The sequence below is a fragment of the Melanerpes formicivorus genome, unplaced genomic scaffold, assembly GCF_026170545.1.
Source record: "Melanerpes formicivorus ecotype bairdi unplaced genomic scaffold, bMelFor1.0.p_v2 SCAF_77, whole genome shotgun sequence".
NCBI classification, from domain to species: domain Eukaryota; kingdom Metazoa; phylum Chordata; class Aves; order Piciformes; family Picidae; genus Melanerpes; species Melanerpes formicivorus.
This window is the reverse complement of record NW_027142429.1, coordinates 224482-251075: the sequence shown is the minus strand read 5'-3', so window position 1 is coordinate 251075 and position 26594 is coordinate 224482. Positions and strand designations below refer to the sequence as shown.

Below are 26594 nucleotides of genomic sequence, written 5' to 3'. Positions count from 1 at the left end.
CAGGAGCTGTATGACGTGTCAGGAGACACAGCACAAACCAGAAACTTTGACAGTTATTAGGAATTCTTCTTGACCTGATTGCCACATGCAGATGGGGCCCAGCTACCCTGGCTCCAGTCACCTGTGGAGAGGTGGCTGTGTCTGTGTGCATCTGTTTGTCTGTCTGTCTTCATGTTTTCTTTTGCCCAGCTGGGCTCTGACTGCAGGCAGGATGCCACAGAGACAGACCGGTGGCTGGGATGGAGAGCTGTGCCTGCCAGGCTGCCCAGTGGCAGCAGTGGACTGATGATACTGGGGGCACAAGGGTGGGAGTGCAGGACATTGCACTGTCCCCTCTCCTGTCAGCCTGTGACCCCAGCGTGGGCTGCAGAGGAACCTGTCTTGCTGTGTGACTTCTGACACACAGAATCACAGAAACATTCCATTTGGAAAAGACCCTCAGGATCACCAGGTCCAACCGACAGTCCTGCTCTGCAAGGTTCACTCCTAAACCATATCCCCAAGCACTGCACCAAAGGACTTGTAAACACATCTGGCGTTGGGCAGTCTGTGCCAGTGTCTGGCCGCTCTTTCTGTAAATAAAAATGCTCCTAGTGACACCTGATGAGCAGCCCAGGCTCGGCCTTTGAGCTTCTGGATACATCTGCAGGTGCAGGTGCGGCAAGGGGACGAGGCTTTCCCAGGTACAAAGGTCCCAGCACCAACACCCTCGGGTGGGACTGAAGGTGCCCAGCCCGGTGCCAGCTTGCTGCACTCAGACGAGGCTGCGGGCTGTGAATTAGACCATAGGGGAAACGCTGCGCTGGCCGGAGGCAGCCTGCCTCTGGCCAGGGAACCGGGCGGGCACCGAGCTGGGACGCAGCAGCGGCAGAGGACGGTAGAGCTGCACAGGCCCCGGGAAGCAGCCGATCTCGGGCAGCCCGTGCTGGCCGGGCAGCTCCAGGACGGCGAGCGCGGCCGAGCGGGACCGAGCAGGGGCGGACGGGACCGAGCAGGGGCGGACGGGACCGAGCAGGACCGGACGGGACCGAGCAGGACCGGACGAGACCGAGCAGCGCCGGACGGGACCGAGCAGCGCCGGACGAGACCGAGCAGGGGCTGACGGGACCGAGCAGGGGCGGACGGGACGGAGCAGGGGCTGACGGGACCGAGCAGGGGCGGACGGGACCGAGCAGGGGCGGACGGGACCGAGTAGCGCCGGACGGGACCGAGCAGCGCCGGACGAGACCGAGCAGGGGCGGACGGGACCGAGCAGGGGCGGACGGGACGGAGCAGGGGCTGACGGGACCGAGCAGGGGCGGACGGGACCGAGCAGGGGCTGACGGGACCGAGCAGCGCCGGACGGCACCGAACAGCGCCGGACGGGACCGAGCAGGGGCGGACGGCACCGAGCAGCGCCGGACGGGACCGAGCAGCGCCGGACGGCACCGAGCAGCGCCGGACGGGACCTCCCTGCAGCTCCGCCCCCGCCACACCCGCGAGGGGCGGGGGAGCTGCGCCGGGGCCCTGCCCAGCCCGTTCCCCGCGGCGGGCAGAGGCCGGGGGCGGCAGCGCCATGGGGTCGCCTGAGGAGGAGGAGGAGGAGGTGCGGGCGCGGCTGGCGCGGTGCGGGCAGAGCCACCTGCTGCGCTTCTGGGCTGAGCTGAGCCCGGCGCAGCGCGGGGCGCTGCTGGCCGCGGTGCCGCCGGGCCTGGGCGAGCACTGCCGGCTGGCGGCGGCGGCCGGCGCCCGGGCCTGCCAGGGGGGCCCGCCGGAGCGCCTGGATGGGCGGATGGAGCCGCTCCCCGCGCGGGTGCTGGGCAGCGCCCGCCGCAGCGGCCCCGCCGCGCTGGAGCACTGGGAGGCGGAAGGTGAGCGGGGCGCGGGGCCGGGCTCCGGCCGTCGGTGCCCGCTGCGGCCATCGCCCTTCCTCCCGGCGGGACGAGAGCTGGGCCGGGGGGCGTGGGGCGGGCACGTCTGTCCCAGGTCTGCCGGCCTCTCCCCGGCCGGCCCCAGAAATGCTGGGGCTTGTCCTACGAACCCGCCGGGGCTGCCTTGAGCCCGGCGGAGCGCGGCCTGTCGCCGGCCGGGCCGGGCTGGCTCCGGTGCGGGGTGCGGGCTGGCTCGTCCCCGCGGCGTCCCGCTGAGCCTCGGCCGCTGGCAGGAGCAGCGCTGTGCCTGGCCGGCCCTGGGGCGGCGCCGTGCCCAGCCGTGGCGCCTCTAGGGCGTCGTTCAGCGGCAGCCGTTGGGGTGCCGGCCGGGGGAGACGAGCGGGGGCCCAGGGGGCTGGCTGGGTGGGCAGAGCTGTGGAGCTGCGGCTGCCCCGCCGGGCCCCGCGGGTAGTCCGGGGCACAGCAGGGACTGCGGAAGCGCTTTGGGGCCTCACAGTCACAGAACGCTTTGGGTTGGAAGGGACCTTTAAAGCTCATCGAGTCCACCCCCCGTCCCAGTCAGCAGCGGTATCTGCCACTAGAGCAGGTTGCTCAGAGACCCAAACAAGCTGACCTGGAATGGTTCCAGGCATGGGGCATCTCCCACCTCTCTGCACCGCCTGGGCTTAGCTGTTAAACAGAATGGCTGAGACTGGAGACCGTGTGGGCAGCAGGCCATGGGACGCCGCTCAGCCTTGCAGACTGCAGGTGAAGTCCCTGGAGAGGGTGGGAGCAGAGGGTCTGCACTTCTGCCGACATGGGCGGCTGCACTGGGCCACGTGAGTGGTCCCCCAGGCCACTTACGGATGCGAAGGCAAGTCTCGTTCTAGTGTGGAGGGAGATGAGATCTGGGAGTGGATGGGCAGTGTGGAAGAAGCTCAGGGAAGCCCAGCACCCTTGTTGTTTGGAGCCTGGTAGATGCTGGTGGCTTTCCCAGGTCACCCCACAGACACGTGAAAGATGGGGGTGGTGCGGGAGGTGGTGGCTGGGTGTGGGGTGCTGTGCAGGCCCCCCGCCAGGTGTGTATGTCTTGGGTGTCCTGTGCTCTTGCCTATCTGCACACTCTGTTTACAGAGGGACTCTGGTGCTGCTTACAAAACAGAGCAGCACTGTTCAAAGCATGCATCATGGAAAAGCAGCTGTGGTCAGAGAGACATTTACACAGTTACCTAAATTATGTCAAGCGGCCGCACAGCCCTGACCTAAACTTGCCAGCAGACGGGTGGGATCTGTGGACAGAGGGCTAACAATTTCCAAGCAAAAGCAAAAATAGAAGTGGCAGGGTCACAGGGCAGCTTTTCTGCTGTGTCAGACTGCTCATGGGGTGGTGGAGGGAGCGTGAGGAAACTGGCGACCCAGGCATGTGTACTTGGTCCCGCCAGGATTTCCACCAGCCCTGCTCACATTGCAAGCTCAGCAGGGGAGGACACCAACGCCCAGCTGGTACCACGATGACCACCCAGATGTAACTGGTGGGGTTTGGTAGGGGACCTGCTCAGATGTTGGTCACTGTGTCTTGTCTGAAGGTGTCATGGTGAGTGGGAAGGGTGAATGAATCCTAGAGGCAGGTGGGTCTAGGTCAGGGTAGTGCAGTTAAATTAACCATTTTACCAAACCAGGTATTTTGTCTTCTGCCCTGACAGGCTAGGGAGGAGCTGGTGTCTGCCCTGTGCCACTGTCTGCTGCAGGGAAGGGGAGACAGCCTGCCCGGTGCTGGCCTCACTGCTGGCAGGAGTCAAAGGCCTGGTGTGTGTGGGACCACTGGCACAGGTCACTTGGCCCTGACGTCCAGGAGGCCCCAAGCTAAGGCAGCCCTGGAAGTGTTTCTGAATCTCTGCCAGGAGAGAGGCATGCAGTTCTCCTGCTTCCCTTTGATTGGAGTTTATAATCCTGTTTAATGCTGGAGATGGGAGTCAGCCCTTGGTGTTATTCCTGGGAGGAGGGCAATCGGGAGTGAGACTTTGTGCTGCTGGACCTGGGCAGTGCAGACGTGGCCATGGGCTTGTGCCCAGGAAGGTTTCCCTGGGAGGCTGGCATGGTTGGCACAAGCTTTGCAGAGGTTATGGGTCTCTGAGGGGATGCAGACTTTGAAAGCCTCCAGTGAGCTGCTTGTGGTGTTGGGCTGGACAAAAGCAGAAGGAGCAGTCCCCACCTGCTGCTCAATAGCCCTGAGGCTGCACAGCTGCCAGCAGCCCTGGCTGTGGGGTCAGGGTCACCCCTGAGCTGCGCTGTCTGTGCTCTCTCTGCGGCTGTCTGAGTTCCCAGCAGCTGCCTCCTGCAGTGCCCTCTGTGCAGTCTGAACAGCTGAAGTGTCACCTGTCACCTCCTCTTTTCCCCTTCCCCCTTTTTTGTGCTTAGCTTTGGGAACATCCAATAGATTTTGAATAGTCAAAAACCTGAAATCTATTTGGCTGCTGTCGTGCCTGGGGTAGCAGAACTGAGCTGCTCGAACTTCCTGTCAGATCTTAAACTCAGGCATGTCGTGATCACATTTTTCAGGCAGCCCTAGGGATGGTATTGATCAATATATCAATTATACCAATGAAATAAACCAATAAATCAATAGATCAATGATCTAAATCAAGGTCAGAACTTTTACAGCCTTGAAATATGTTATGAATAAGATCTGAGTCTTGGGCCTGGACCACAGTGCAGCTCTCTGCCTGTCCCAGGCTTCAGTGAACTGTTGTAGTTTTCTGACTGCTCTGCAGAGTTCAGGATTTGGGTTTTTGTCCTTATTCTCTTATTATCAGCTGACTGCTGTTGTAATCAGGCTGATGTGCCTGTTCAGCAGAAGAATTCAGTCTGTTCTTGCAGTGCAATCTCCTCTTCCTGCAACATCTATTTTTGGTTCTTTCTTTCTGTGCAGAGCAAGACATAACCTTGGTGGTTTCTAACAGCCAGCATCTTCCCTTTCTGTGCTTGCTCGAGCTGTTTGTATTCCAAATGCTGCAGAAAAGAAGGTGGAGTAGACACCAGTGGTGTTCCCCAGGGCTCAGCACTGTCCTCTTTAATGTCTTTATCAATGATCTGACTGAGGGCATTGAGGCTCCCTCAGTCAGTTTGCAAGCGGCACCAGGCTGGGTGGCTGTGTCCATCTGCTAGAGGGTAGTGAAGCTTCACAGCAGGGTCTGGGCAGGGGAGAGCCATGGGCCAAGGCTCACTGGGTGAAGTTCAACAAGGCCAAGGGCCAGGGCCTGCCCCTGGGTCACAACAACCCCATGGGGAGCTACAGACCTGGGGATGTGTGGTTGGAAAGCTGTGGCTCAGAGAGGGCCCTGGGGGTGTTGGTTGGCAGTCACTGAGCAGGAGCCAGCAGTGCCCAGGGGGCCAAGAAAGCCAAAGGCCTCCTGGCTTGGGTCAGCAACAGGGTGGGCAGCAGGAGCAGGAGGTGACCATCCCCCTGTGCTCAGCACTGGGATTTGAGGCCACAGCTGGAGTGCTGTGCTCAGCTCTGGGCCCTCCCTGCAGGAAGGACACTGAGGGGCTGGAGCCTGTCCAGAGCAGGGCAGCCAGGCTGGAGAAGGGCCTGGAGGCCCTGGGCTAGAGGAGGGCTGAGGGAGCTGGAGGTGTTCAGGCTGGAGAAGAGGAGGCTGAGGGAGACCTCACTGCTCTCTACAGCTCCCTGCAGGGAGGTTGGAGTGAGGAGGGGGCAGCCTCTGCTCCTTGGTGCCAAGGGCCAGGAGCAGAGGCAGTGGTTCCAAGCTGCCCCAGGGGAGGCTCAGGCTGGAGCTCAGGAAATCTTTCTGCCCTAGAAGGGATCTCAGCCATTGGCAGAGGCTGCCCAGGGCAGTGCTGCAGTGCCCATCCCTGGGAGTTTCCCAGCACCTGGGGAATTGGTGCTTAGGGCCGTGGTTTGGTGCTGAGCCTGCAGTGCTGGGTGGGGGATTGGATTGGATGAGCCTGGAGGCCTCTTCCAGCTGGGTGTTTTCTGTCATTCTGTGACTTACAAACATTTCCACTTTTTGCAGCAGTGATGAGTCAGGTCTGATCTTTACTTGTGGACATTAGTGGTTTACAGTTGGGAAGTCAGAGCAGGGCTGCTTGCTTGTTGACCATGTTTGTTTTCCTGGTGACCCAAGAGCAGAAACTTGGGAAACCTTTGCAGTAGTTGTAGGGCTGCACTGTCAATACTGGGAGTGCTGTAAGTGATGCTCTGTGCTCACTGCTCTCCTGGGAGTATGGCCTGGCTGCTGGTTTGGAAAGAGGAGGAGGGGATGACATTGTGGGTGGTGCTTTGGGCTTTTGCTCCTCCTGCTTAGGTTAGGTCCCTGCAGTGAGAGAGGCCCTACTGGGAGGTGGATGTGAGATACCAAATCAGCTCTCATCACTGCACAGAAAACTTGCAAGAACTGTCCTGTCCTCTGGGACATCTTTGTCTCAGTGGAGTGATGCCAGCCCTGGAACCCTTGGAGTTGTGGCCAGGGATCACAGCTGCCTGTGCTGGATGCTGTGTGACCAAGTGGGGCCTCCAGGCCTTCCCTCCAGAGTGTTTGCCCCAGTGCTCTGTGAGAGTGACACTTCTTAGTCACAGCCTGTTGCTGTGCACAGACCTCTCACGTGAGGTCAGTCAGATGTGGTCTGATGCATCAGGACCAAGTGTCTGTGGGTGCAGGTCTGGTGGTGCTGTGGCAGGGATGGAGTGGTGCAGGGGAAGATCCCTCTCCTGGTGAGAGTCTGACTGGGTCCACTGGTGAAAAAGATCTTAGTTGCACCTCAAAGCAGCACTCCTCATGCTGCAGCAACTGCAACCTGCAAATGCTGAGTTCACATCTCATCCAGCTTTGCTTTCCATCAGTCTGAAACCATTCAGCTCAAGCAGTTTCCAGTCTGGGTTATTTATGATTTTGAATATGTTTTCATTGCCCCTTAGAAACAAAACCTTTTGGGAGGCAGAGTCTCACAGGACGCTCACTGTGGATCTGCTTGGTTGGTTGGTTGGTTTTATCCCTCCAGAAATTATTCTGTCTCTGAATTTTACTTTTTCCATGGGGACATTGTGAGTCAGGTTGGGTGGAAGGAGCCTGGCAGGATGCTGCCCTGCTCACTGATGCAGGGAGGCTCTCCCTGCCTCAGCCCCCCTCACATTTATGAATATGCAGTATGAATTATGAAAATAGTATTTTTATTAATTACCAAAATTATTAATAACCCATGAGTCACTAACTTACATGCACGTTCTAGTGCACGTTCCTGAAATACATTCCACAAGTGGCTTAGTGTTAGGATTAGAACTTACTTGAACTATCTACAGACCATTCCCTATGTATGTAACGCAGGGTGCAGTTCCGCCGCCTGGCCACTAGATGGCGACTCGGCGCCACGCGGGCTGCTTCTGGCGCTATCCAGCAATGTTATAATCTCTATGTGTCAGCGGTTGCTCTGCTGGACGCGGGTACTTGGAACTGAGTGAATGGAGAGCACGTGGGAGACGCTCTGTAGCTGTTGTTTGTGGTGAGGTGGAGCTCCGGCAGGCTGCTGTCGCTGGACTGGCTCCTAGGTGAGCTGGACGGCGGCATTGGGTTACTGTCTCCTCTCTCCACAGCAGTGGAGAGGGAATAAGGGAACCTGGGCTTAGCGCGGAAGCAGGTTCCCTTCAGGACTCGGCCGATTCCCTCCAGACAACAGGGATCGGTCCTGGTCGGGGTCGACAGCAGGCAGGGCTGCGGGGTCGGCCTGGCTACGGCGATTCTCGGGGCTGATGCAAACAGCCTCGGGGAGAGAATGCGGCGGCGTTAGGCGGCGGATTCTTGTTTACTGAGCTTAAAGGAGCAGCGGGACTCGGAGTGGTCCTGGGTTCGGTGCAGTATCGGCACGAACAATGCCTTAGTCTTCCCTGAGGTTCACAGGGCTCAGAGCGGCACACGTGGAGGCTCCTCTCCCGCTACGGCGGGGCTAGGCTAGGCTAGGCTAGGCTACGTGGACTCGGTATCGATCAAGTCCTTTGTCCCCGACAACTGGGCAGATCTTACCCTCGGGGGTCGGTCCAGTCCTCCGGTGGCACGGTGGGCTCTCCCGGTCGGTACGACTGGCTGTAGCGACGCTGGGCTCCTCGAGCGCAGCGAAGGTCCTCCCTCTGGAGATGATCCTCACAACTGCTTCTCACGGTGCAGAGGCTTTCAGTATGGTGCAGGTATGACAGAAGCTAACGACAGTCAGCTCGATGGCAAAGGCTGCAGCTCGAGAGTTGTTCTCTCGAGCAAGCACAGAGACAAAGTGAAAGAGGGGGCACTTGCTTACCTACTGGGGTGATACTTATAGATTCCTCGAGGCTGGGCTTGACCCATGGGCACTCTCATAAACAACTGGCTCCAGCCTGTCGAGAGAGTGAAGCTAGGATTATGCCATACTTGGTGCATGAGCACTGCATGCGCTGGGTGCGTGCTGGCCTGGCTAATGCCTTGGCTTTTGTCTTCCTCCTGAAGGAGGGGGAACTTGGCCACATGCTGGGACAAGATTTGGTATCTGGGCATAATGTGCCTTCACCACAGCCCTGCAGCGAGGCCAGGCTGGGGCAAGGGTGAGCACCGCTGAGTGCTTGGCTGCATGGCACAGGAGGTGCTGCGGTGAGCTGGCTGATGGCTGTGCTGCAGCTGCAGCAGGACTCAAACCAGAGCTGGCTGATGGCTGTGCTGCAGCTGCAGCAGGACTCAAACCAGAGCTGGCTGATGGCTGTGCTGCAGCTGCAGCAGGACTCAAACCAGAGCTGGCTGATGGCTGTGCTGCAGCTGCAGCAGGACTCAAACCAGAGCTGGCTGATGGCTGTGCTGCAGCTGCAGCAGGACTCAAACCAGAGCTGGCTGATGGCTGTGCTGCAGCTGCAGCAGGACTCAAACCAGAGCTGGCTGATGGCTGTGCTGCAGCTGCAGCAGGGCTCAAACCAGAGCTGGCTGATGGCTGTGCTGCAGCTGCAGCAGGACTCAGAGCCTCACTCTGCCTGGTAAGTGGGATGTTGGCACTTTGATTTCACTCCCCACATGCCTTAACCCTCAACTTCAGTCTGAAGCTGTTCACATCTTCAGAGAGCTTCAGGGCTGCTGTTGTGGGGCGCTGCTGGTGGTTTGGATGCTGGAAGAAGGTTCTATGTTTCTTTTCATGCTGCTGCTCTCCTGACCCTCCTGAGTGGTGCCATAGGGCACTGGGGTGGCACAATTGGTGCAGCTGTGAACAGGCAAAGTATTTGCTTGCATCTTGAGGAGCTGGAGCCAGCTGGATGATGTCTGTGCATCTGTCTATGTGTGTCTCTGTGTCACTGTCTTAGCTCAGTAGGGTGTCCTCACTGGGCTTGCTGGCCCTGACCCCTCCACTGGCCTGTTGCCCCATGGCATGGCTGCAGGCAGCTGCAGTGGTGGGGCTGATCTTGGTGGCAGTGTGGACTCAAGGGCCAGCTGGAGGCTCAGCACTCCTGGCCAGGCTGGTACTTAGCTGGCTTCAGGTTGCTGATTGTGTGAGGAGGAGAGAGGAAGGGAGAGGGGCTCACAAGAAAGGTGTTCCCCAGGGCTGTGTGGTGGCCACAAGCCAGGCTGGTGTGCAAAGTGTAGGTCTTGCCTGGTGCCTCTGTGCCAGGTCCCTCTAAGGGGACAGCTGCCACTGGGAGGCCAGGAGTGGCCTGGTCCTTCTCCTGTGATGCTGCCATGTGCTGGCAAGCAGCCTGCTGAGCCCATGGTGGCAACCCATGTGCCAAGGACTGGAGCAGGTGATGGTGTAATGGTGGTGGCCTTGGTACCTTCAGTCCCTGCTCCAAGACTTCTGTGGTGGGAAGTGCAGTGGAGACCAAAAGGAGCTGTGAATTGCTTGTGGTTTGGTACACAGAACTCTGTGCATGGCCCTGCAGCTCACCCAGTGCTGCCAGCTCACCCAGTGCTGCCAGCTCACCCAGTGCTGCCAGCTCTGCCTTTACATTTTAGGTTTAAGCCCATTCAAGCTTCCCCCTCTAGCCAAGGACCTCCTGAAACTTGGAAATGCCAAGACTTGCACCTTCAGCACAGGTTTCTCTCTAGAGAGCTCTCCTTGTGCTATTTGGAATGGAATGGTGGACTGTAGACCTCCAGAGGTGGCTTCCAACTAACACTTGTGTGGCCTTGTGAGCTCCAGGGCTTGCTCTGCAGCGGGGCAGTGGCAGTGCTGCATGCCCAGGTTCCCTGGGGTGCCTCAGCAGGTGTTAGCAGCCTTGTCAGAAAGGATCCATGGAGGCAGAAACCATGACACTGCTGTGCTGGGGCTGGAGCATTGGGGAGGCCAGGAGGGTCCCCACAGTGCCATGAGGAAGTTGTGTCTGGGTTTACTGCTGAAATCTGAACTTCTGAACAGAATTAAACCCAAGCACCTGGTGTGTTCCTGTTGTGGCTCATTTAAACTGCCAGGTGTTCCAATGGGCACAAAAGCAATCTGCTTTCCTTCTCATTCAGTATCTTTGCTTTGTCTTCTTGAAGGTTGGGGTGAAGCATGGGCTGGCTTGGGCCACAAGGAGCAGGGTGACCTGTGGTAGATATCCTGCATTAGGCTGCAAAAGGCTCAGGTAGCTACTGTGCAGCAGCAGAGCTGGGACTTGGGACCTGGCTGTTCCCAGAGCTCACTGCGTTCTTGGAGGAGCACAGAGTGTTCCCTAAGGGAATGTCTTTGTCAGGGTTGTCAAGCCTCAGTGTCATGCTGGCTTGAGAGAAGGCAGGGGGTGGGTGAAGTGGGTGTTCATTCCATGGTCTGGGTCTGTCCCAGGTTCTGGACTGTCCTGGTTTATTAGGAGAAATCAGAGTATTTTGAATTGGAGTCCCTGACTCACTCTTGGGTATCTTACATCTCCTTACAGTATGTGTTTTAGTTGAGCTGTATTTAACTGGGCTGTGGGAATTGCATCTTCTGCAGGCTTAGCTGTGCTGTTGGTTCTGGCTGCAGCTGGAGCAGCAGTGTGACTGGTTGAGTAAGGCAGAGGCACACAAAGGCACAGCAGGGCAGGGGCTGGAAGGGGCCTCTGAGATCATCCACTCCCAGCCCCTGCCAGAGCAGGGCACCCAGGGCAGGGCACCCAGGCACACAGCCAGGCAGGCTCTGAGTGTCTCCAGAGCAGACTCCACAACCTCTCTGGGCAGCCTGCTCCAGGCTCCAGCACCCTCACAGGGACAAAGTTTCCCCTCCTGTTCCCCTGGCAGTTGCTCTGCTCCAGCTGCCCCCAGTGCCCCTTGTGCTGTGCTTGGCCAGCCCTGAGCAGAGCCTGGCTCCAGCCCTGCACAGCTTTATCCCCAGCACTGAGGGCAGCCCTCAGGCTGCTCTGCTCCCAGCCCCAAGCCCCAACTGCCTCAGGCTGTGCTCACAGGGAGATGTTCCACTGCCTGCAGCAGCTCTGTGCCTCTGGCCTGGACTCTCTCAAGCAGTTCCCTGAGGTTCTTGAGCTGAGGGGCCCCACCATTAGTGGTCACTCCGAAGTGCCCATGCTGACACTGAAGATGATTTCACTTCTTTGGGGTGTAGAAAATAGGTGTAGGTGTAAGGGACCTCTGGAGGTCTCTAGTCCAACTCCTGTTTGGAACAGGACCATACCCAGCCCTAGGTCAGCTCAGCTATGGCTGAAAACTTCAAGGGGAGGGCACCCCCATCTCTGGATCTTTGCCACTGCTGCAGCTCCTTCTTAGTAAAGAGTTTTTTATCCTTACTCCCGCTTTGAACCTCCTGAGCTGCAGTTCATGGCTGCCTCCTCTTGTCACAGCATCTGCTGCTTGGGGTGAGAAAACTGCTCCTCAAAGAAGCCAGAGGGGTTTGCCCATGCTGTGTGTGGCTGATCTCTCTGAGCTGGCAGCAGTGGGCCTTGAGCAGGCAGCTTGTGGCTGTTGCCTGAGCTCTGGCAGAAGGGCTCAAAGGAAGAGCAGGGCTTGCTGTTTGCTGTTGTGGCTCTCACGCTCCCTTGGGGCTCTCTCTCCTGTTCAGGTTTGCATCAGATCTCACAGAACAAGGTGGCAGTGCTGCTCCTGGCTGGAGGACAAGGAACTCGCCTGGGAGTGAGCTACCCCAAGGGCATGTACGACGTGGGGCTGCCCAGCGGCAAGACCTTGTACCAGCTCCAGGCGGAGCGGATCCGCAGGGTGGAGCAGCTGGCCGGCCAGAGGCACCGCTGCCGCTGTGCCGTCCCCTGGTAGGTGCCAGAGCCTCAGCCCTGCTCTGCAGGCCTCTCTGCATTGCACTCTTGCCTGTGCTGGCTCCTAGAAGGTGCTGTGCAGACACACCTGGGTGTGTCTGTAGTGATGCCAGCAGCCGGAGGAGGCTGCTCAGGGGCGGTAGGCGGCAGGGCTGTGTCTGCAGGCCTGGGGCACTGAGCGCTGCCTGCTGCTGTCACAGCTGCTCCCTGCTGGCTCTGCAGGCACAGGCCCTGAGGACTCCATCCACAGCACTTCCAGTGCATGGTTCAGATGCTCTGCTGGAGGTTCCACCTCCTTGGGCCTGTGGTAGGTCAAGGGAAGGGTAATTGGTATAACCACAAAGAAAAGTCCCCCAAAAGCTCAAGCCCCAAGGGGGCAGGCAGTTTGTCCCAGGGTGTTGCAATCTGTTATTCCATTTCCTTCTGTTCCTCTCTTTGAGGAAGTGCACAGCCAGGTATTGCTGTTTGCACTCAGAGTCTTCCCTGCCTCGTGGCCTGTGGGGCAGAGGCTCTCTGCTGGCCTTGGCTGCCAGGCCATTGCCAGCTGCACCACAGGGGCTGCAGAAGCCTGCAGCAGGCCTGCCCTAGGAGCTGGGGCAGCTTTGGCCTGCTCTTGGGCCTGCTAAGGCTGAGGGGGGTGGAGAGAAGGTGCTGGAAGGTTTTGGCCTGGTGGGCTATGGTGGTTTGAGCCTTGACTGGGGCTTAAAAGCTCAGATGGGGGCAGGGCTGAGAATTCTTCCCCTGTTTCCCTCCTCCTCTTCCCCAATGGAGAGAGAAAAAAAAAGGGAGGGGAGCAAATCCACCAAGAAATAATCTGGGTTCAGTTTGGGAGTAGAGAGGCAAAAGAATTTTCCTTTAAAGAGTGTATATATCTATATTTGTGTCAGTGACAGGCAGGGTTCACCAGGGTAAGGAACAAGGATGGATGATAGAAGGAAAAGGAAGAAAAACTGAGATCCAGAACCAGTCCTCTGCAAAGTGTGGAAGCAGTAGGAAGAGAGCAGTGGCTGCAGTGTCCTCCCTCTTGTACCCCTGCTGGACCAGGAGGGGGGAAGTGGAACAAGGCAGTTTCCCAGGGGAGGAAACACCCTCCAGGGAGGACAAAGCCCCCTCTCCTGAGCCCTCCCAGGATGGGTGTAGCCCACCACAAGGGCCCAGGGGAGGGGCTGAGCCTCGTTGTGAACCCTCTCACCTGAATGCCTTTTGTATAGATTTGTGAGTGGAATTTCCACTTGAACACCCAGTCAGTGTGCAGCATGTTTTGTTTTGCTCCTATTTGTGTCCTTTTGCCCTGGCTCAGAGCCCCTGGAGTTCTTCCCTTTGTGGTCCCTCTGGAGGGTTTGTCTGTTGTGCTGCCCCTGCTCATTGCTCCCTTTCCTGCCTAGGTACATCATGACCAGCGAGTTCACCTTGGGGCCCACGGAAGAGTTCTTTGCAGAGCACGACTACTTCCACCTGGAGAGGGCCAACGTGGTCATGTTTGAGCAGAGGATGCTGCCTGCTGTCTCCTTTGATGGGAAGGCCATCTTGGAGGAGAAGGGGAAACTTGCCATGGCCCCAGGTACCCTGCTGGCCCCTCTTGCAGTGGTGGTGGTGATTGCTCCTGGCCATCAGCCAGGGAGCAGTCTCTGGAGGGCAGTGTTCCTGCTGCTGAGGAGCATGGGAGGGTTCAGCTGGGTGCTGCAATCAGGGCTGTAGCAACCTCTCTGTAGTTCATGCTTGAGATGTGTCCCCATCTCCAAGACCATCAGTTCCAACCGTTAACTTAACCCTGTCAAGTCCATCCCTGAACCATGTCCCTAAGTGTCACATCTGCCCATTGTTGAGCACCTGTAGCAATGGTTCCACCACTCCCCTGGGCAGTCTGTTCATTCACTGAGGACCTTTTTCCCTTATGTCCAACCTAAACCTCCCCTGGCACAGCTTGAGGCCAATTCCTCTCATCCTGTTGCCTGTTACCTGTGAGAAGAGACCAACCCTCACCTTGCTCCAACATCCTTTCAGGTAGCTGTAGAGAGAGATGAGGTCTTCCTTGAGCCTCCCCCTCTCCAGGATGAACACCCCCAGCTCCCTCAGCTGCTCCTCCCCAGCCCTGTTCTCCAGACCCTTCCCCAGCTTCCTTGACCTTCTCTGGACCTGCTCCAGCTCTCAGTGTCCTTCCTGGAGTGAGGAGCCCAGCTCTACTCCTGCTGGCCACACCATTGCTGACTCAGGCCAGGCTGCTGGTGGCCTTCTTGGCCACCTGGGTACCCCCTGGCTCATCTTCAGCTGCTGTCAACCAACACCCCCAGGGCTTTCCCTGCTGCCCCAAGCCTGGAGCCTTCCTGAGGTTGTTGTGACCCAAGTGCAGGACCCAGCATTCAGCCTTGTTGAAGCTCATCCCAATGGCCTCCACCTATCAATCCAGCCTGGCCAGGTCCCTCTGTAGAGCCTCCCTGCCCTCAGGCAGATCAGTGCTTCCACTCAACTTGATGTCATCTGCAGACTTACTGAGGGTCCCTCAATGCCCTTGTCCAGATCATTGATGAAGATGTTAAATAGAACTGGCCCAGCACTGAGCCCTGGGAAGCACCACTCACAGCCAGTTGCCAGCTGGAGTGGTCTCTGTTCCCCACCACTCTTTGGGCTCGTCTGTCCAGCCAGTTTGTCACCCAGGGAGGAGTCCTGTCCAAGCCAGGAGCAGCCAGTTTCTGCAGGAGGATGGTGTGGGACATGGTGCTCAAGGCTTTACTGAAGTCCACAGCCTTTCCCTCCTCCATGAGGTGGGTCAGCCTGTTGTAGGAGGGGATCAGGTTAACCAGGCAGGACCTGCCCTTCATGAAGCCATGCTGTCTATACCTTACCCCCTGGTTGTCCTGCCCATGCTGTGTGGTGGCACTCAGGATGATCATCTCCATAGACTTCCCCAGCACAGTGGTCAGGCTGACAAGCCTGTAGTTTCCCAGATCCTCCTTTTGTCCCTTCCTGTAGGTGGCTGTCACATTTCCTAACTTCCACTCAGCTGGGCCCTCCCCAGGCAGCAGGATCAGGAGGGGTGCAGCTGTGCATCAGCAGTGCTGTGCCTGAGGTCCCTGCAGTGCTGCCCCCATGGATGAAGCTGCTGGGAGCTGAGCTCCTCTTTGAGGCTGATAGCTGGAAATGAGGCACCAAGAAGAGAATTCCAAAGTGCTTGCAGTGTCTCACCTGGCAAAGTTACCTCTTCTGATCTGGATGTGGTGAGGGACTCTGAAGGCAGCCAGGTCAGGGCCATGCTGCAGTGGTGGTTCTGAGCTTGCAGGGGTGTCAGAGGAGGAGCAGTGAAGCAGTGAGAGAGTGATCTGTGGGAAGCAGACAGGCAGGGCCTTTTGGGCAGCTGCAGTGCAAGCCTTGAAAAGGCAGTGGGGAGCTGTGGGAGCAGGATGAAGAGAGTAAGATTTGTTTCAGTCTTTTTCTCCAAGCTGAGCTTTAAATCCTAGAATGGTTTGGGTTGGAAGGGAGCTCCAAAGCTCATCCAGTCCAACCCCCTGCAGGCAGCAGGGACATCTGCAGCCAGATCAGGTTGCTCAAAGCTCTGTCGAGCCTGTCCTTGGATGTCTCCAGGGATGGGGCCTTAACCAGCTCCCTGGGCAAACTGCTGCAGTGCTCCAGCAGCCTCCTGCTGCAGGACTTGTTCCTAAGTCTGCTTTTGCCCTGGGAGAGAAGAAACGTTGCAGGCTTTCCCCACCCTCTGACAGAGCTTTGCCTTTTGGTGTTTTCCCTCTCAGGATCTTACAAAGCTTCATAAAGCCTTGGGAGGCTTCTCCATGAGACTGGTCCCCACAGCCCCACTCTGCAGGGGATGGAGCTGGGGTGTGGGGAGGGCCAGGTCTGTGAATGGTGTGGCAGAGCTGGGGCAGAAATCTGGTAGCACTTGCTGTGGGCTGGGAGGCACTTCCACTGCTCCTCAGGGCAGTTTGCTTAGCATTTGCAGCTGCTGCTCTCTTACCTGCAAACCCCCTCCCAAGCCACCGAGGAACCATTCCTGTCCTTCTCTTGCACTGTAGATGGCAATGGGGGCCTGTACCGTGCCTTGGTGGAGAATAAGATCTTGGAGGACATGAAGCAGCGTGGGATCCAGTATGTCCATGTGTACTGTGTGGACAATATCCTTGTGAAGATGGCAGACCCAGTCTTCATAGGCTTCTGTGTCTCCAAAGGGGCAGATTGTGGTGCCAAGGTGAGGTGGTGCTGAGGCTGGGCCGTTTTCCCATGGGGAGTTAAGGTCTGGTTATGCTTGGAAGCTGCTGGTCAGAGTGAGCTCAGATGAAGCAGGGTGCTCAGGCCTCTGCCCAGCTTTAGAGGAGCTGCTTGCTCAGAACCCTGCTGTGGGTGTTCTCCTCTGCTTGTCCCAGACAATGGACTTCAGTTAGAGCAAGGCCTGTAACTGCCCAAGTGGAATTGCTTCCTCTTCATGGCCTGTCTAGAAAGGCACTGGGGCTGTCTGGAAACGCTCTTGCACTGGGCTGTGTGTGATGACCTCACTGTGAAGCCTGATGCAGCCATTCCTGATGCCTCAGGGTGGAAGATGGGGAAAGCAAAACCAGCCTGTTTTTCACAGGATCATTCATGTTGGAGAAGAACCCTGGGATCATCAGGTCCAGCCCCTGACCCTGCTCTGCAAGGTTCACCAACCATATCCCCAGGCACCACATCTAAACGACCTTTAAGCACCTCCCCCACCTCTCTGGGCAGCCTGTGCCAGTGCCTGACCACTCCTCGTGTCCAGCCTAAACCTGCCCTGCAGCTTAAGGCCATTCCCTCTTGTTCTGTCACTAATGATCTGTGAGAAGAGACCAGCACCAACCTCTCCACAACTTCCTTTCAGGTAGTTTTACAGAGTGATGAGGTCTCCCCTCAGCCTCCTCTTCCTTAAACTAAGCAGCCCCAGCTCCCTGCTGTCCCCACAGCTGCAGATGCTCGAGGAGAGGTTTCTCTTGCTTGATCAGGAGCACTGTTCACACACACAGGGAGCAGAAGGCCAGTAGCTGCAAACAGTTCATGCTGGGTCCCAGTCCTTGATGAGAGGTGTCCCACACTAGGCCAGCTGAAGTGGTGTGTCTCCTGAGCAGAAGCCCTCCAGTACTGGATCGTATTGGTCACAACCTGCTCCTGGGCTGCCCTGCAGAGCCAGCTCTGCCCTGCTCGTGTTCCTGAGCTCCTGGAGGATTGTTTGTACCTGGGAGTTGGAACAGTGCTGGGATTTTCTTCCTCCTTGTCATAACCCTCTGTCCTGTGACTGCAGGTGGTGCAGAAGGCCTACCCCACAGAGCCTGTGGGGGTAGTCTGCAGTGTGGATGGGGTCTACCAGGTGGTGGAGTACAGCGAGATCAGCCCTGAGACAGCGCAGCAGCGGGGCCCTGATGGGGCTCTGATGTACAGCACTGGCAACATCTGCAACCACTTCTTCACAGTTGAGTTCCTGGAGATGGTGGCCCAGTAAGTTCCAGCAGACCAGCTAGGCAGCACCACAGCCCAGAAATGCTTCCAAGAGTGGATGTTCCTATTTCTCACTCTTTAACTTCAGTTACGGGTGCCCCTCGCTCTGCTCTTCATCTGCTCCTTCCTCCAAACAGCTGTTAGCCCTTTCTGGCAGCCCCAGCATCTCCTCTGGCCTTACCCAATGAAGATGTTGCATGCTTTGCTGTAGCTCAGGCAACAAAGATACACCAATGTATGACCTTCCTGAGCTTGCAGTGTGGTCAGAGATGCGACCCCACACTGAGGATTTTCAGAGGGAATGTCACCTATGTCCTCAGGACAACAGAGGTTGGGGTGGCCTTTGCACCTTGGTGTTGGGAGGTAGGGATGTGATGCTGGGCATTTGGTGAGCAGCCCTGTGACCTTCCTGAAGAGCTTGGCCCAGCCTTGTGTGAGGGATCTGCTCTGCTCCATCGACATCCTGGCAGACAACAATTTGGGGTTTGTGTTTTCCTCTCTGCAGTTTCAGCTGGGCACTTGGTCCTGCTTCTCCTCTTGCCTTATTAGAGAGCCATAGAATGGTTTGGGTTGGAAGGGACCTCTAAAGGACATCTTGTCCAAACCCCTGCAGGCAGCAGGGACATCCTCCACTGGATCAGGCTGCCCACAGCCCTTTCCAGCCTCACCTTGAATACCTTCAGGGATGGAGCCTCAACCACCTCCCTGGGCAACCTGCTGCAGTGTTCCAGCAGCCTCCTGGTGCAGAACTTGTTTCTCACTTCCAATCTAAATGTGCTCTGCTCTGGTTTGAAGCCCTTGCCCCTGGTCCTGTCACTACAGGCCTTTGCAAACAGTCTATCTCCATCCTTCCCCTGTCATGCCTCACTGGTGCAGGGAGTGCTGCTGGACAGGCTGCTCTCTCACTGAAGTGTTTCCTGGCCCTGTGGGTTGGGCCAGTTCAGGGAGAGCAGCACCCAGACCAGTTGAGGGATGACCCAGGCTAGTAATAAGCCACCTGCTTCCCAGGAGTGTACTGCTCTATCCTAGGCAGGCCTGAAGTAACTGAAGTTGTTTCTTCTCCTGTTGCAGTGAGTATGAGCCCCAGCTGAGGCCCCACGTGGCCATCAAGAAGGTGCCATACATTGACCAGGAGGGCAACCTGGTGAAGCCGCTGAAGCCCAATGGGATAAAGCTGGAGAAGTTTGTCTTTGATGTGTTCCAGTTCTCTAAGTTAGTGGCAGATATGATTCTGTTCCCCCCACCCCTTCTCCATGTTTGTTGAATGACTGCAGGTGTTTCCAGGCCTTGCCAGGGGGCTTGGCAGAGAGGCTGCTGGGTCTGCACCAAGACCCCACACAGCAGCAGCGCCTCGGGCTCTGCGAGGGACGCTTGCTGGGCACTCAGCAGCAGCTGGACTTGCTCTCACTGGGCTCCCAGAGGATGTGCTACCTGGCTCAGCTTCTGCCAGCCCTGAGAAAGAGGGGAGAAGAAACACGAAGAAATGGAGCACAAAGCCCATGTTTAATACCAGCCTATGACTTATCATGCCCCTCAGGATGGTGGCTGCCATGGCAGCTGCAGCTCTAGTTGTGTTTTATGTGCCACACCTGGGCTCAGCTCACACCCTGGGCACTCAAGGAACATGGCCAAGTTACTGCTGCTGTGGGAACTGTCTGTGCACTTGCCAAGCTCTAAAGCTGAGCTGAGAGCACTATGTCAGTGCATGCAAGGGTGCTTTGCCTTTAGGGAATGTGGGACTTTAGCAGAAGTGTCCTTAGAAAACTGTTCTCCATAGTCTCAAATTCAGCAGTAGAGATTCTGCTTAGACAGGGCAAAAACAGACCTCAGGCAAACATTTACCTTTGCTTGGGGATTTTTCTTCCTCAGAAGAGTTCCTTTAGGACAGTGAGTGCAAAGTTTGAATGGATCTCTGTTTCCTGCCATAAGCTCAGTACAGAAACATGGTACCAAAGGCAAAAAACGGTGTGGTGGGAGCAGTGCCATGCTCTGAGTGGCCTCCCCTGCAGGTAGGGTGTGGTGGTGAGAGAAAGTTTCCCCCCCCCACACACAAAGAAACCACAGCTAACTCAGTTGGAGAAGCAAAGATGAATGGAAGCTATATGTACAAGCAGGATGAAATGCAGTGAATATGCACACACTGTACAGTATTTATGGTACATACAGAAATACACAGCAAAGAAAGTAATACAGCACAGAACTCCCTCCTCCAGCCAGGAGGGTCCTCCCCCACTGCCTGCCCTCCCCTCTCCCCCTACCTGCCTTTTGTCCCAAAAAGGGTTAGAGAGAGGAAAGGTCATCATTAAGGAGGAAATTCTGTTAGTTCAAAGCATGTGCAAGGATTTGTTTCTTATCTGTTAGCTCAAGGTTAACTCCGTCCTGCAGCTGTTGCTCTGAGAAAGACAGAAGCAGACAGGCTGGAAAGACAGACAGAGTGAGACTGACTGAGACTCAACCAGAACTAAAACTTGAAGTTGCATTTCTACCAATGAAATTCGTGTAGAATATCTGAATGTTCTCAGAACATTCAGCCAGAGTGTCCCAGCACTGTCCCTTTCTTACAGGCACAGCCTCAATCGGTCACACCGGGACACCTCCTGCTTCCAGTAGTCCTCTGAAAGCAGCCTGGCAGCTGCTCCTCACCTGGGAAATGCAGAAGGGCACAGAGGCTGCTGTGGGGTTTTGTTAACTTGCATTCCCATTTGTGGTGAACAGCTGCACCTATCCTTCAGCACCCCCAGATTGCTTATTGATCCTGGGGAACCTAGGTCCCTGCAGACCGCCAGGGGAAGTGGCCGTTCCTGGGAGCTGTGGTGCTCTGGAGACTCCATACTTCAGGCATTGCTGCTCTCTCTATCCTGCCCTGCTCTTGGCTGAGGCTTTTGTCCATGAGCCTCCCAGTGCCTGCAGAGGTTTCTGTGGGATCTCTGCAGAGCTGCTGACTTTGCTCCCAGTTTGGCACAGCCCTGCAGGGCCTTGAGGCTTCCTTTTGTTCCCAAAGAGACCGCACGTCGCTGTTCCCCTGAGCCTTGCCTCGCAGAAGCTGTTGCTACATCAGGAGGGGCTGATGGTTGTTGGCTGTCATTATCTTCTCCCCTTTGCTGCCTAGGAATTTTGTGGCATTTGAAGTTGTGAGAGAAGAGGAATTCTCACCACTGAAGAATGCAGAGACAGCTGACAAGGACACTGCTGCCACTGCCCGGCAGGCGCTGCTGGCCCAGCACTACCGCTGGGCTCTCAAGGCTGGGGCCAGGTTTCTGGATGAGAAGGGCTGCAGGATACCAGAGAAACTCAGGTATGGGCCTCTGTGACCATCCCCACAGCCTCTCTGCCTGTGGTTGCCCAGCCCTGCCAGCTAGCTGCCAGCATGTGCTGAGCTCTACCAAACCAGGCATTGGTTTGCTTACAGGGGTACTGGGCAGGAATTTCCTTCAGTTGATCTCTTCTGGTCCAGCTCCTGCTGCCTTCCTGACTGGGAGTGCAGTGCTGTGGGCTTTCTCTCTGGCAGAGATTCCTGCCCTTGGGGTCATGTATAGCAGCTTGTTAGGCAAGGGGCAGCCTTTTCCATCCTTCTGGATTTAGGCAGCCCAAGGAATTGTAATCTGTAGTCCTCACCAGCTCTTCTGAGTGTGGCCTCTGTGCTTAAAGCCCAGCAAGACCCTCAGGAGGGCTTCAGGATCAATCATTGGAGCAATTAGCAATTCAGATCCTCCCTGCAGACGCTGAGTGGGAAGCTGCTTTTACTCCATGGGGCTGTTACTTCCTCAGCTTCTCCTTTAACAACTCCCAGGCTGTGGATTCTGTTTGAGCAGCATCTCTCTGACAGGGAGATGTGATGGGAGACCTTTGGGGCCAGCTGATTGCCTGTGGCTGTTCACACTTTGTTTTCCTATGATGCCTGCTGCATGTGCATGTAAACAAATGTCTTCTGTGCCTTCTCTTCTCCATGAGCTGTCAAGGCAGAGGCACTGTTCTTGCAGCACAGCAAGAAGCTCATCCTGTGTTCTCTTCTCCAGTCTCTCAGGAGCTGAAGATCCTCCAGCTGTTTGTGAGATTTCTCCATTAGTGTCTTACTTTGGAGAGGTGAGGAGACCTGTTTGCAGCAGGCAGCTCTGCATCTGATTGCCCTCCAAACTCAGGGGGTTTCATGGAATCCCAGAATGGCTCAGGTTGGGAGGGACTTCAGAGCTCACCTATTCCAGCCTCCTGCCATGGGCCAGGACACCTCTCAACTAGACTTGGTTGGCCAAGGTCTCATCCAACCTGCCTGTGAACACCCCCAGGGAGGAGGCAGCCACAACCTGCCTGGGCAGTCTCTTCCAGAGTCTCTCCACCCTGTACTGTTTCTCTAGTCTGAGCTTGCTGGGAGATGAGAGGGGAAGGGACTAGGACTTTGTGTCCCATTGGTAACTGCATTGAGGGTTGTTCACTCTGGTTTAGTCATCTGTAAAATGAGGTCTGCAAGGAGGCTGCACAAGCTCAGCAGAGGTCAGAAGTACTTTGAGGTGTTCTGAATGAACAGTGCAGAGTATTCTAGTGACAGAGTCCAGGCAGCCACGGTGAGAGTCCTGACTGAGAGGGGGGACCTGTGCAATGGCTTTAGAGAAAGCAGATCTGAGATTTCTCAGGTTTGTCCCTCTGAAAATGGAATCACAGGCTCATTAAGGTTGGAAAAGACCTCTAAGATCATCAAGTCCAACTTTCTACCCAAGGCCACCACAGTCACTGAACCATGTCCTGAAGTGCCTCATCTGCTCATTTCTTGAACGCCTCTGGGGAGGAGGACTCCACCACCTCCCTGGGCAGCCTGTGCCAGTGCCTGACCACCCTTGCAGCAAAGAATAGTTTCCTAATCTACAACCTAAACCTCTCCTTGCACAGCCTGAGGCTGTTTCCTCTTGCCCTCTCGGGGAGCTGTGGAGAGCAATGAGGTCTTCTCTCATTGAGGCCTCCTCCAGGCTCAACACCCCCAGCTGCTCCTCCCCAGCCCTGTTCTCCAGACCCTTCCCCAGCTTTGTTGCCCTTCCCTGGACCTGCCCCAGCCTCTCAGTGTCCTTTTTGGAGTGAGGGGCCCAGAACTGAACCCAAGATTGGAGGTGTGGCATCCCCAGTGCAGTACAGGAGGCCAGTGCCTGCCTGTTTCTGATGAAGGCCTTCTTGGTCCTGGGAAAGCTGCTTCCAGTTAGCAAGGAGAAAAGAAGCTTCCCTGTGTGGGACAGACAGGGTGAGGAACAGTGGCCTGCAGGTGGGCACTGTGGGGGAGGGCATTCATAAAACTTCCCACCTGGGTTTCTGCATTGAGGGGGAGAGCTTGCTGCAGCCAATGCACTGAGAACAGAGTCAAAGCAAGGCCACTGAAGCTGCTTTCTGTTTGCTAGGGTCCCTCTGAGTTAAGGACACCCCTTGCTGTGCCTGCTCCTCTGGGGAGCTGTGATCAGCAGCCCAGAGTCCAGCTGGAAGCCTGTGGCCAGTGGTGTGTCCCAGGGGTCAGTACTGGGTCCAGTTTTGTCCAGTATCTTCATCAATGACCTGGATGAGGGCACAGTGGACCCTCAGCAAGTTCACTGATGATACCAAACTGGGGGTGGGTGGCTGACACCCCACAGGCTATGCTGCCAGGAGATCTGGACAGGCTGAGAGCAGGGCAAAGGGGAACTGTAGGGTCCTGAATCTGGGTAGGCACAACACCAGGCACCAGCACAGACTAGGTGGTGACCAGCTGGAAATCAGCCCCATGGAGAAAGACCTTGGTGTGCTGGTGGAAAGCAAGTTCTGCATGGGACAGCAGTGTGCCCTTGTGGCCAAGAGGGCCAAAGGCATCCTGGGGTGCATCAAGAAAAGTGTGGCCAGCAGATCTGGGGAGGCCCTCCTGCCTCTCTGCTCTGCCCTGCTGAGACCACACCTGCAATACTGTGTCCATGTTTGGGCTCCCCAGTTCAAGAGAAACAGGTACATGCTGGAGAGAGTCCAACAGAGGCTACCAGGATGCTGAAGCATCTCTGCTATGAAGAGAGACTGAGCCCTGGGGCTGTTTAGTCTGGAGAAGAGAAGGCTGAGATGGGACCTGATCAATGTCTATCAATACCTGAGGGGTGGGTGTCAGGTTTGGTGGTGCCCAGTGACAGGACAAGGAGCAACAGGTACAAGATGGGACACAGGTGATTCCACCTCAACATGAGGTGAGGGTGCTGGAGCCCTGGGGCAGGCTGCCCGGAGGGGTTGTGGAGTCTCCGTCTCTGGACACTTATCAAAGCCACCTGGATGTGTTCTGTGTGAGCTGCCCTGGGTGACTCTGCTCTGTCAGGGGGGTTGGACTGGATGATCTCTGGAGGTCCCTTGCAACCCCCACCATTTGTGGTCCATTGTTTTCCTGTCTATTGGAGCCTCTCCTGCAGGGCCCCAGGCTTGTCACTGAACTGCTTTTCACCTTTGTCTCTGAGGGAACTGTTGCTGTTGCCTGTCCTTGCCATGACCTTTTAACTTCAGGCAGTCAGCTGTGTTTGGGCACATGGTGTAGAGGTGAAGCCAGAGCAGGTACTCAGGCTCATGCATTCCCACCCTGACAGTGCTCTTTCCACACCTTCTCAGGGCCTGGAGCCGTACATGAAGGACAAAGATTTCCCTTCTCCCTTTGTTCTGGATGAAAGCAAAATGGAAGTGGTAGGAAACCGGTGAAGAGGAAGGAGGGCTGCCCCTCAGCTCAGCTCTCTGTGAGGCCTGGCACTGCTGATGTGCCTGCTCTGAAGTGCCTGAGGAAGCTCTGCAGTGCCAGGGCCCTGCAGCAGCTGTGTTTACTCCCAGCCCTGCTCTCCAGCTTTGAGCACTCCCTGTGCAGATTGTGCCTTTTACCTCACTCTGGTTTGGACTCTTGGCTGTGAACAGAGACAAATACTGCAGAGGACCAAACAGGTTTTGTATTTCTTACTTGCTGTGTAAAAGTCAGGGCCTAAAGAATCAGCTTTGCACTGCAGAGGGTGGAATCTGCTCAGTGCCTTGCAGGTGCCTTGCTTGTGCTGGAGGGGTCAGGCTGGGGGTGGTTTGGATTTGAGCTCCAGCAGGCTGAGTTTCTAGTTTAAACAAAAAAGATTTCCCCCCCCAAAAACCCTCTGCTCTCTCTGGCTGTAACAAACACTTCTTCACTTTCCATCTCCCTGCTCAATCTATACAGTGCCCCCCAAGGGAGTATTGTAAAGGACCTGAGCATACTGAGAGGAAGAGTTTGTGATGGCAGAAGTTAATGCTTGACCCAAAGGACAAAAAGCTTTCATGCCAGCATGGCCAGCTGCACAGGGAGGCAGCAGCCTCTGCTCCCACAGTTTCTGGCCAGGTGGTTTTCCAGGTCTCTTTCACTTACAAGGTAATTCTTTAGGTGCCTGCCTTTTAAATCTGTAAGTAACCACAATGCAGAGTGTCAGCTCCTTGCCACACTCCATGTAGCACATGAGGCCAGGCCCTGGCTGAGGGATCCCAGGGTGGCTGTGGTCCCTGTTCAGCCTTTGGAGGCTGCCATGGCAAGCTTGTACCAGGTGATCACTTGCCTCCTGCAGAACCTGCACTTGAGCACACCAAGGTTGTGTCACCCTTCATGAGGACTCTGCAGGTGCACTGCTGGTTGGCCTCTGCTGGATGAGCACTCCTCTGCTGTTGCCCTGAGGCAGGTGTTCAGGAAGATGCCCCACCTGCAGTGTTGTCATTCCATTGATCTGCTTCTGCTGAGGCCTTTCTGATGATGCTTTGTGAAGCACAAATCTGTGAACTAACTGAGGTGGCTTTCTGTAACTCCTGGCCTGAAGCTGTGTTCAGAATGTTGGGGAAGTACAAAAGTGGCTTTGAGGGTAAATACAGCTTCTAAGGAAGGTTTCCCAAAGAAAGTGTCCAAAGGTCAGTGCAGAGTTCTCAGGTGTGAAGTCTGTCTGCACATCCAGAAGGAGTCAGCCCCTTTGCACATCCAGACCAGCTGAGGACACTTCTGCTTACCTCAGTTTGTATATCACAGAATGGCTCAGGTTGAAGAGACCTTGAAGATGATCTACTGCAACCTCCTGCCACAGGCAGGGACAGCTCTCAACTAGGCTCAGCTGCTCAAGGCCTCAGCCAGCCTGGCCTCGAGCACCTCCAGGCAGGATGCAGCCAGAGTCTCCCCAGCCTATGCTGAGGAGCTTCCCTCCATTCCCATTTTTAGTATAAACTAAAGTTTCATCGTTTGTGTCCTGGAGTTTCATGTTGTGTGCAGTGTTCTGGGTCATTCTGTTCCTGTCAGTCACCTTCTGTGTCTGCAAGCAAGCTGTGCTGCATTGTGTTGCTCCAGGCCCACCCTCCTGTTCAGCTGCACTCTGCTATAACAAAGGAGATCGTTCCTGAAGGGCTTTCTCCTTCGAAGCTTCAGTCCCTGTGTGCTCTGCTCCTGTGCACCCTGAGCTGCTGCTGTGCTCCCCAGAGGCTGCCCTCAAGGAGGAGCTGCAGCAGCAAGCTGAGTGCTGCCCTCTGGGGCCGCCTGGGGCTTTCTTCTGAGGCTCCTCACATTTTAAACTGGAACTGAAAACCCCAAACCTCTTCTCTGTGTAACAAAGCAGTTCTGGTGTGAAGCAGGGGAGGAGCAAAAGGAGGCCCCAGGGAGGCCTCAGCATTTTCATAATAAAGGTTTCTGTGAGCTCTGTCTTTGTCTCTGTTCCTTGTGCTGTCCCCATGCATCACAGGTGTGGTCCCCACAGCTGCAGGACACAGGCAGTGCCACTGGGGGCAGGGCCAGAGGCTGCAGCCCCCCTGCTTCAGGTCAACAGGGGCTGCAGAACGCGGCAGAGGGCAGGTCCCTGTAGGGCTTGACACTATGAGATGTATTTGCTCAGCAGCAGACAGAAGGCTGCTTGCCTGCAGCCCTGTTCCTTGGCTGCTTCCCGGACTTTCCAGCTCAGCTTCCTGGGGGGGGGGGTGGTGTGTGACTGTGGTGGTTTGCTTTAATTGAAGCAATCTGAGTCAGGCTTTGGTAGCTGCTGTGAGGCAAGGAGCCCCCCCTGGCAGGCAAGGAGCCCCCCCCGGCAGGCAAGGAGCCCCCACTGGCAGGCAAGGAGCCCTCCCCCGGCAGGCAAGGAGCCCCCCCTGGCAGG

The 26594-nt window shown here is 56.4% G+C and overlaps 1 protein-coding gene across 2 annotated transcripts; it reads left to right on the top strand.

Moving 5' to 3' along the window:
- Positions 1-736: 736 nt before the first annotated feature.
- UAP1L1 (UDP-N-acetylglucosamine pyrophosphorylase 1 like 1) lies at positions 737-26146 on the top strand. 2 transcript variants are annotated; one of them, XM_068164179.1, is made up of 9 exons: positions 738-1850; positions 11829-12033; positions 13422-13597; positions 16059-16231; positions 17297-17490; positions 18562-18702; positions 20600-20785; positions 21507-21573; positions 24079-26146. In XM_068164179.1, the coding sequence occupies exons 1-9, from the start codon at positions 1556-1558 to the stop codon at positions 24163-24165; spliced, it is 1524 nt and encodes a 507-aa protein (XP_068020280.1). In that variant the 5' UTR covers positions 738-1555; the 3' UTR covers positions 24166-26146. The 2 variants fall into 2 exon arrangements, with proteins under 2 accessions (XP_068020281.1, XP_068020280.1); XM_068164180.1 differs by lacking the exon at positions 21507-21573 and having other exon boundaries at positions 737-1850.
- The last annotated feature ends 448 nt before the right edge of the window (positions 26147-26594 follow it).

Bases quoted from the DNA above. Each gene is read 5' to 3' on its own strand.
- UAP1L1 (XM_068164179.1), top strand. From the start codon at position 1,556: ATGGGGTCGCCTGAGGAGGAGGAGGAGGAGGTGCGGGCGCGGCTGGCG. The intron at 16,232-17,296 runs GTGAGGTGGTGC...CTGTGACTGCAG, and splicing joins GGGCAGATTGTGGTGCCAAG to GTGGTGCAGAAGGCCTACCC. The intron at 21,574-24,078 runs GTGAGGAGACCT...ACACCTTCTCAG, and splicing joins TAGTGTCTTACTTTGGAGAG to GGCCTGGAGCCGTACATGAA.